This window comes from Branchiostoma belcheri, unplaced genomic scaffold, assembly GCF_001625305.1.
Source record: "Branchiostoma belcheri isolate BF01 breed outbred unplaced genomic scaffold, Haploidv18h27 scaffold80, whole genome shotgun sequence".
Taxonomy (NCBI): Eukaryota; Metazoa; Chordata; class Leptocardii; order Amphioxiformes; family Branchiostomatidae; genus Branchiostoma; species Branchiostoma belcheri.
Genome location: NW_017804465.1, coordinates 1,389,638 through 1,399,878, shown reverse-complemented (window position 1 = coordinate 1,399,878; position 10,241 = coordinate 1,389,638). Strand labels below are relative to the sequence as shown.

The window sequence follows — 10,241 nt, the reverse complement described above, 5'->3', positions numbered from 1 at the left end:
CTTTCAAATTCGGCTGGTATGTTCATGACAGCTTACAAAGTTACTGTATGAGTTCCCATGCTGATGTCATAATTAGTCATCGAGTTATGTTCAATTGAAATTTCTTCATGAAAGCATAGATCTCTCACAACTTTTCAAAATAAAAGTTTACATTCCTCCCAAACCATTAGGTGCAATCAATGAAAAAGGAAGTTGCGATACCACTGTAAGGTCCTCAACAGAATATATAGAAGATTATGTCTATTTCATAATGTAAATCCCTAACTCTACATGTATCTTAGTATTGCGATGCCGCACGTTAAAGGGGAACTTTTGGGCATAGCCGAAAATGAAGCCAAACGAATGGCCTGTCACGAAGTTCTGCAAAAAGGAATGAAAGAAAAGCCAATCTGTTAACAACACAGATATATCAGTATGTCAGGATACTAATGTTCAAGTTTCATCCTAAATTATCACTTCCTTCTCGGTCTAGAAAGTTCGCAACTTCATGTGATGCGGTAAAAATCGACCTAGATTTGTCTATGCGAAACATAGCCATTTAAAGGCGAACTCGCTTTATATAGCGCGAGCTGAAAACGTGTCGGTTTCCGAATATCTCGCCTACACTTTCTTTGAAATTCGGCTGGTATATTCATGGAAGCTTATAAAGTGACTGGATGAATTCCCTGTACATGTCTGATGCCCTAATTGATTATTGAGTTATTTCCAGTTGACATTTGCGTCGTAGACTTCTCTAAACTGCCTTCCCCGGGAAAGATTGAGTGCTACCATTAAAAGGGGTTTTCAGGCTGTCATTTTCTGAAGTTTTCATCATGTTAATCCCTTAATCCTACATTACCTCCGAATCCTTTTTGGTCTTTACACAGTCAATCCCATCAAGTACTGGGGTTGTAAACGACATGCATGATACATGATTTAATGCTGTGCATTTGCAGTTTGTGTATTGTATACTGACTTGAATTACACTGGAAAAAGTCTAGTGAAACAAGGGTAAAAAGGTGTATTGCATCTTTAATAATAATTGAAAACTGTTAAAAAGATACACAATGTATCATCAATATACAGGCAATGTCTACAGGTACTACAAGTAATGAATGTAGTTCCTTTAAGTCAGTATAACATGTTATGCTTTCAACAGTTTTAGAAAATATGACACTCAGACAATTAGAAAACAAACATACAAACGATCAAACACAGACTTGTTGTACAGTTCAGAACTACAATCCACCTCTAGTTATTCTACATTTTGGAGAAAGAACCTGACAAAATCAAAATAACATAAGTCAGGGTTCGGCATTCATGTTCTTGCTATCAACTAAACAAGGCACTTCCACCAATTCCAGATTGTGATGCATTAATCAGTTTCTCCTCTCTGGCAAATGCCCTGAAAAAAATATTGTTGGTGAGAGATAACTACATATGTAGATATGTCAAAAATTAAAATATGTAAGATACAAATGACCGAAAAAATATAAATTGTATGATCCTACCACAAAAATATTTCCTCTACGGAGCCAAACCTGGTCCCCAGATGAAAGAACCAGATGCCTATATCACCTGTGCGGAGCCTTACCTGGTCCTCAGATAAAAGAACCATGCCAATATGACCTGTACGGAGCCTTACCTGGTCCACAGATAAAAGAACATTACCAATATCACCTGTACGGAGCCTTACCTGGTCCCAGATGAAAGGGCCATGCCTATATCACCTGTACGGAGCCTTACCTGGTCCACAGATGAAAGGGCCATGTAAATATTACCTGTATAGAGCCTTACCTGGTCCACGTTACTGTACCCTCTAGTGGACCCTGGCATGTTATCTTTCTATTTGGCCGATTTCTACTCTTTCCAGCCGCCACCCTAAGCTTGATAGAGACTAAGAAGGGACACGCAATTTCAACGACTGCACAATGCAAAATTACGCACGTCGTACTGCAATGTAAACAAGAAGGTTAAATACAAATTTACAAGATTTTAAACCTCCTTGAATATAACGTTAGCCATATAACCAAATATGATGTTTTGGCGGTAGATCCCCTCCTAAAATCCACTCAAATATTATCTGTGTGGTGCCTTTCCTGGTCCCCCGAGCTTATAGCCACAGAAATGCAGTAAATTTAGTTGTAAAAGCTGACGTTTTTGCACCTAAAATCGAGGCAAAGACGTCGGTAGCCCTCCCCACACTAGCGAAACCGCGATTGCATGCGAAACTATTGCACCCCGTTACTGTTTTTGATCGACCAATGGGATTGTGTCGATTATATAGCATTGACCAATAGGAGTGTGGCTCTTCCGCCGTGGCTGACCGAACTGGGGAGACGACTGCAATACCTCGTCGGATATGCAGACTCTCAATAAGTTCCAGGACGAGGTAGGGAAACGCGGAGTGTGTGTAGAATTCGCTGGCGTTAAAGTTAGATTCGGTGCAAGCTTTTCGCTGTCGGGAAATGCGGGTGTATTGTGCGAAGGGGGAGGGGGCGTCATCACAACATAATTTCTGAGCTCATCATATGATTTCCGGAGTCAGGATAATTTTCGCCCATGTTTGAATGCAAAAATGTAAGAAGTTAACACCACATTCAATTGAGTACTGCTACATTTATGAACTAGAGTTCCCCGATCTCATACCTTCGCCAAATGATGTTAATCTTTATGACTGACAAATTATAGATTATTCCCCCCTGATTTAACAAATAGAATCATGAATTATATCATTCTATCATATTCTCAACCAAAAGACAGTCTTATATTAACAATGCCATTCTAGCATTTCCTCATAAATTATGCAAATAAGGTCCTGATTTGAATACATTATGTTTAGTGATGTTCACCTTCACTTAACTTTCAAATACCACAAGTATGAAATTCCAGGCAGTTATCTTTACATAATTATAAAATTTTCTCATTAATTATGCAAATTAAGTCCTCATTTACATAATTAATATCTGTCTGTGTTTCTCTTATTCTCAATTACCAATGTCACAAGCTTCAATAGTCCAACCATGGAATGAAGCTGATTTATAGAATATCCCCATAAATTATGCAAATTACATCCATATTTGCGTAATTGTCAAATAATTATATCAAGCATCACATAAGCTACCTACATACCAAAAATCACGACGATCCGTCAACCGGTTCTTGAGTTACATTGAGTTGAATATTTTCAAACATATAGTCCTGTAGTTCCAGAGCAAGCCGCTAGGGGGCCCAAACTCATGTCACTTCTTCCCCAGCACAAGAGCTACCTACCATCCAAATTTCCTCACCCTAGCATGTCTAGATCATGAGATATCAAAACCGGAAGTGCAGCTGCAGTACCATAACAAGCCGCTAGGAGGTCCAAAATCTAATCATTTTGAGGTCTCATCAAGACCTACCCACCTACCAAGTATCAAGACAATCCACCAAGGCCTTCTAAAGTTATCGTGTTTACAGACACACACACACACACACACACACACATACACGAACGCCTCTGAAAACATAACCTTCTTGGCGAAGGTAAAGATATATGCAGTGTAGCGTCCTGTGTATATTTAGGCCAATGCTTTTGATAATATTTTCTAATATCTTACTAGTATGTTTCCCTGTTTTTTCCTGCAGCAATTTTCCCAGCTTGTCTCCATCATCTTCTCATTTCTAGTGGAACCCAGCAAGGTAACGTTAAACTTCATATCACAAATGGACTAATACAAAGACTTAATCTATTCCAAACCATCATGCAAGGAACAGTCCAGGGTAGAAGAAAGAAGGGTTGGCAATGGGAAAGCTGGGAGGATGATAACAATATCAGAGAAGGAACAAGCATGATACTTATTATTACGTAAAATGTTAAGGAGAACTAAGGAGGTTAGAAATCAAAAGGCAAGTGCATTCAACCTCCTTGAGAGAACAGAAAACTGAGAAGGTTGGAGAACTGGTTTTTAGATCTTCGGTACCCAACACTGGCAACAGTCACATCATTAGACTTTAGGGGATAGATAAGATGAGATGTTTTCCTCAGTTTTTCTTCATGACTTTGAAGACATGTTTGTGATTTTTTACTTTTCAGTCCGCCCGAATGCTGCAGCAGCTGGATGAGTTTGCAGAGCATCATGGGATCAGTGCAGGGCCACTCAGGAACGTGGTGAAGAGTGTTCTCTCAGTGCTGAATGGTAAAGATATGTATCATTGTGTTGTACATATAATGATGTATGTATCACAAGAGGTTACATATTCAGGGCTCAAAACTTGGAATAGGTGCAAGGCTGCATCTATCCTAAGAATTTAGGTGCACAGAATATTTCGAGGGCAACATAAAGTAGAATGTCATCAAACTTAATTACAAAGTTGCCCCGGAACTATCTATCTTTTGATTTGTGGTTGAATGTGAAATTTCATAGCTAATTTTAAAATTTTAAAGAAATAATACAACAATTGATTTCTCATTTTATACATTTTGCATTAACAATAACAGGTGCCCTGAGAAGAAATCTTACACCAGCCCTTCTTAAGGAAGACTTGACCAACCTTGGTAAGCTGTGAGATACTCTAAAAAGTGTATGAAATGATAAAAATCAGAGTGCATTTTGTTGGTTCACATTTGTCACAAACAGCTGGTATATTTCTTCCAATAACATCTAACATCTCCCTGCTAGGTGTGACAGAAGAAAGAGCATCAAACCTAGAAAGTCAGGTAAGATATCTTCATACAACAGTAGGATTTTCTTATACACAACCAGGTAAGCAAAGTAGGAACAATACCTGGTTGTGTTTAAGAAAATCCCAATATCCTATGTTCTACCAACCTGATGAAATTATTTTCGGAAGTATGAACATCCATTCTATGATGTAATTCAACTGGCTATTTTCACGACCACCGAGGCTCTGGCCTGGCTCTAGGTAGTCTATAGAAATTAGAGACAATATGAAGCATGTGCCGGCTTGTTGTATACGTTGCTAAGTACTGCCGCAAATTCACAATACCTGCTTTGTATTCCTGTGGTTTAGTAGCATTTTTATTTTTGGCCAGAATTTTTTCTTTTTATTTGCGCGCACTAGTTTGGGGGTCTTCAGAGGATGTCATCCATAAAATTAAGTCGATGTGGCCTAACCCTTGAACATCTAACTCTTAACATTGTTTAAAGCTATCCAGTGATAATGCCCCTACTGTACTTGGTGACAGAGTTTCTTGTTTTGTCTCTGCCCAGTGGAAGTCTAACCTGGCCGCCCTGTCCAGAATGGCCATGGGTCAAACCCTGATGGTCAACCAACTGGTGGACATGGAGTGGAAGTTTGGGGGTAAGGTCATGTTTTTTTGTGGTTGTTTATACATTTGTACATGACAAAATAAAACCATTATTAAGTACATAACATGATAGCACTTTTTACACATTGTTACAAGGGCCATTCCCACTGACTTAAGCTAGGGTGTGCTCCTAAGAGTAAGAGAGGACTCCCTAGCTAGGACTTTCTTTACAGGGGTGTTTCAACCCCCTGGATTTTCTGTGCTAGGTTTTACTTACTAAGACTTTCATGATGGGTGTTTCATCCCCCTGAAACTTGTTCTTGCTAGGCTTTTTGAGTGTACAGGCCCCCATGCTGTGATTTAGCCTCCTTCACTGCTTTCCAACCTGCGTAGGTATGCTTCTTGTTGTTGTTACATTCTTTTGAACATTTTTTCCGTGTTTTCACTTTTTAGTGACAGCGGCTAGCAGTGAGGTGCAAAAAGTGGGCAACACGTTCTTACAAGTGAGTAAATAATCTTCCCAGATTGCTGTGATATGATGTACAAATTTAGTAGTGTAAGATAACACATAAGCATTTAGTACTTTCAGTAGATACCTTGGAAGTAGTCCAGTATTCAATTGTATGATAATACCTTGTAGTTGTTTAGTGACAGTATGTGATATATGTTGTTCTCAAAACTTCTCTATTTGCAGTTGAAACTAGTGGTGAACAAGGGAGACAGGACAGAAAACGTTTACATGGGTAAATTCCACTTTTTTCTGCATTATTCTTAGTATTTTCATCATATACAAATACCATGTTAACGGTTTGGTCAGTGTGTTATTCCGGATCATAGGACATAGGATTAAAAAAAAAAGTTTCCATGTCCTAAAGATATTGTTCAGCCTTCATTCCACACATGTTGAGTATGTCTTTTTCTAATATTCTCATATCATTTATACATTTATTATCTTTTTATGGTGTTTTTTTACAGAGTTGACGCTCCCACAGTTCTACAGCTTTCTACATGAAATGGAAAAGGCCAAATCAAGCCTGGAGTACTTCACTTGAAAGCCTCCAGGGGGCGTTTTTGTACCTTCATTCTTGTAATTCTATTGATTGAATTATCCTATCAAAGAGGGGATAGAGCAGATGTCTTCTTGTGTAATTCACTTAACCCTGTCTCTGCCAACTAACCTGGTAACCACTGCAGATTTGTTGCCAAAAGGCTTCCTTAGAAGGCTGTGGGTTAAGGAAATAAAACAGAAACAGTGGAGACTTAAGAATTTATGTTATAAGATATTTGCTGATGTTTCCTAAAAAGAGTCATCATTACAACAAATTATCACATTTTTGTTACTATATTGCTTTAGATTGCATATTGTATGATGTATAGGAGTAAGATATTTGTTATCATTTAATAAACAATTTTTACTTGAAGAATGTAAGTGTATTATTATATTATGTGTTATTATAATATACTATAATATTATAAATTTTTTGTGTTCTAGGTACAACAATAGATCTCTAAGTCTAACAATCTGGCCAAAGCATTGATACACCCCGCATGAAATTTCATACAATTCTTCCTTTATAATAGTATTATTAGTATTATTATGGTGCTACTATTAAGTAATTAAGGTGCCTATTGACCACCTTTAGAAAATGATCTAAAGATAGCTCTATAGCTTCAAAACCAATATCCATAGTAACAAAACCAGTTACCCATAGCAGCAACATCAAGAAACTCGTGCATGTGTGTTCACTTGTACTAATACAGTATTGTTCTGAGGTCACAAAAGGCGCGTGACAATCCGACAGGTGCAAAGGTCAGACACGTGACGTAACGCGCGCTTCGATTGGATAACGATTGTGTAATCATAGGTTCAAAGTTCAACCCTGCCGATCACCCGATCGAACGTGTCAACTGATTGACATTTGGCAGTTTTCGTTCTAACCAGAGACAGACACAATTTTGTCTGTATTTCATATTTTCTAGACGAACAGCAAATGATTTTCTTGTAAGCATAACTTTGGAGTTCTTAAATTCTTCTGTTGTGGAGGTTTCAGACTCTATCTAGGTAAGTTTGTATTCGCTCTTTGTTGTATGTGTATGAGACTAATTCTAGGTTATCACCGACAGTATTTTCGTTCTGACCAGAGGTAGGCACAATTTTGTCTGTATTTCATATTTTCTAGACGACCAGTAACTGATTTTCTTGTAAGAATAACGTTTGGAGTTCTGTTGAAGAGGTTTTAAGCCACTGAGCAGGTGAGTTTGTATTCGCTCTTTGTTGTAACGTTATGTGTATGAGACCAATTCTAGGTTATCACACTGGCAGTGTTTACGTTCTGACCAGAGGTAGACACAATTTTTGTCTGAATTTCATATTTTCTAGACGTCCAGCAAATGCTTTTCTTGTAAGAATAGCGTTTGGAGTTTTTAGATTCGTCTCTTAAGGAGGTTTCAAACACTCTGTCCAGGTAAGTTTGTAGAATTCGCCTTTGTTGTATGTGTATTAGACTAATTCTAGGTTATTGCCTAAGGCATTTTTTTGTAAACAGGTTTTCTAACCATAGTGCACTGTAGATCTTAGTTTTAATCTTTCAGTAAATCTAGAAGCTATCGTAGTCAATATGTTTTCAGTGTGGAAAAAGAGAGTACGCAAATTATGATTCAATTATTTGTCAATCGACAGGCTTAGTTTAATTGGAGTTAAGGACCTTGCGGAAATAACAAGTCTGCCTTCTAAGAACTGACAGCTTTCTCCAAGAAAGTACGATCCGTTGTATCCTGTGACTATACGTGGTGGCTTTTGACTGTCTATAATCTAGCCTTGATTCTTTTGTTGTAAAGAGCATGAGAAGCGACCTGTCGACCTCACGTGGACTAACACCTAGACTAATTCCAGGTAATTCTAGGTTATTGCCGAAGGCGTTTTTCGTTGTTGTCAACAGGTGGTTTTCCTGACCATATTATACTGTTGATATTAGTTATAATTCTTCAGTAAAACTAGAAACTATCGTAGCCAATTTGGGTAGTGTGAAAAACATGTAAGCAAGTTTTTCGTCAATCATAAGTCTTTCGGATATAACAGACCCTGCGTGGCTTCCAAGAACTAACACAGTTTTCTCCAAGAAGAGCCATTGAATGTTGTAACTCTACATGCAGTGGAAAACAAAGTACGTTGTACGTGGCAGCTTTGACTATCTATATTAATCTAGCCTTGGTGTGTTTGTTGTAAAGAGCATGAGAATCGACCTCACATGGCCACAACTGATAAAAGTTGTTGTGAACTTTCGGCTGACCAAGAGGACATTGACCTTTCGTACGTGGCCCAGGGTTAAGTTACATGATGATGCAACGTTTTGTTTGTTTCGCTCCTTTTTTTTTTGAATGACTACTAAGTTTTGCTCCCAAAACAACGTTGCAAAGAAAAGCTTTAGACTTTGTGAGTATGCAATTTTTTAATAGCAGTTCTAACATGCAAAGTCATGACTAACAAAGCAAATGCTCAGGATTGAAGCCACTTCAAAACAACCTGTACTGCAGTGCAGTGTGTACTGTAACGTTACGATTTGTCCTATCGGTCATCGACTGCGCTGGAAACATTTGCGGATATCAGTACAATCGTATCCGTTATCAAAAGCCTGCAGCAAGCATTGCAACCAAGGCCTTTTGCAGAGTCATCGATAAAAATGACTGTCAGAAACCATCTGTTCTGTGTAGCTAAATGTCGACCTGGAACAGCCTGATCTAGAGCTGTGTTAAGGCCATTTAAGACCGGAAAAAAGAAACATAAGGTTGACCACTAATGGACTACAGGGTTCGAAATACTGGGTGTATATGCATCTTTGTGAAGGTTGTTGGGACTGTGCAGGTAATTGTGATGTCTATCTCTTACCTGTCAGGTTATTTAATAATGTTACCTGCACCAGTGCAGGTATGCTGAAAAAAGTATTTCGAGCCCTGGACAACCAAGACAGGCAAAATCATACCCTGTACATCGCCATTGAGCGGACTCAGACAGGGCATAATCATCCTTGACCTCGATAAAGCACGCATAAATGTCCTGTCCCTGTCTCACCTCTAGCTAGACGCCCTTTAATTATCGCGTAGGCACAAATCACAAAGGCCTTGTCAAAATACCAGGGCACTGCTGGCACTGATGTAGATCAGTTATAGTTGACTACAAGCAATAAGATATTTAAATATGGGCCCATGTATACATGTATGTACGTTTTCGGACCACTTTTCATGTGTAGTCCAACATCAAGCTGCAAGGGGTCCCATTTTCCGCCACTGACTTTTAGCACAAACAAATATCGTGACATCCCATTGGAATATTAATTTTATATTAGTCCTAGTCACACACTAACGCCAAGGAAAATATTTCTGATTAAGATAAGAAGTCACTGACAGTCAGTCTAGGGATAATACCAACCATCCGCTCTGACTGCCGATACACCCTGTGGGACATTCCTGCACCAGTCCAACAATTCCATCCATGTTGACATTCTGGCCTTGACGCTTGTTTGTGTTCCTATCCCAGTTCCACGTACGCGTGCCAAGGACTGTTCTCGTGCCTTTATATCATTGAAAACATGCACTGGCGGCCGTGTTGATGCTCAGCGATCGTCTGAGGCTTGAGATGGCACAGAACAGCACAAGGAGCGGATGATAGTAAGTAACAAGCCACATGTTTGCAACAGCAACGGTTACAGGTAAATGGCCGTTAATGATGACCTTTGCACAACAGTTGTACAGTGTACAAATTATGGCATCTACTAGTACATATCAACTACATTTTCATAAGGCTAATAACCTACATGTAACTAATACAAGAGTGGGTGGCTAGTATGGGATAGATATGAACTTTTGCAATCATAGGAAGAGTTTGTAATCTATACAGTCTTTAATATTTTAATATATATCCCTATGTATAACATGCAGGAGTTAGTTAGGCTCTGAGGATGTCCTTCTGCCACGCCCTCAGGGTAAGGCCCAAAATGTTGTGTTTCAGATTAGC

General features: G+C 38.8%; 1 protein-coding gene across 1 annotated transcript in view; it reads left to right on the top strand.

Moving 5' to 3' along the window:
* The window catches only part of LOC109486515 (COMM domain-containing protein 7-like), a 13,411-nt gene extending 6,798 nt beyond the window's left edge, over window positions 1-6,613 (top strand). The window contains exons 2-10 of the mRNA XM_019790350.1: window positions 2,335-2,371; window positions 3,607-3,660; window positions 4,055-4,157; window positions 4,460-4,516; window positions 4,641-4,678; window positions 5,193-5,283; window positions 5,684-5,733; window positions 5,925-5,973; window positions 6,206-6,613. Of these exons, the coding sequence (XP_019645909.1) occupies window positions 2,335-2,371; window positions 3,607-3,660; window positions 4,055-4,157; window positions 4,460-4,516; window positions 4,641-4,678; window positions 5,193-5,283; window positions 5,684-5,733; window positions 5,925-5,973; window positions 6,206-6,282 (556 nt within the window). The 3' untranslated portion in view covers window positions 6,283-6,613. The remainder of the gene's footprint in view (window positions 1-2,334; window positions 2,372-3,606; window positions 3,661-4,054; window positions 4,158-4,459; window positions 4,517-4,640; window positions 4,679-5,192; window positions 5,284-5,683; window positions 5,734-5,924; window positions 5,974-6,205) is intronic.
* The last annotated feature ends 3,628 nt before the right edge of the window (window positions 6,614-10,241 follow it).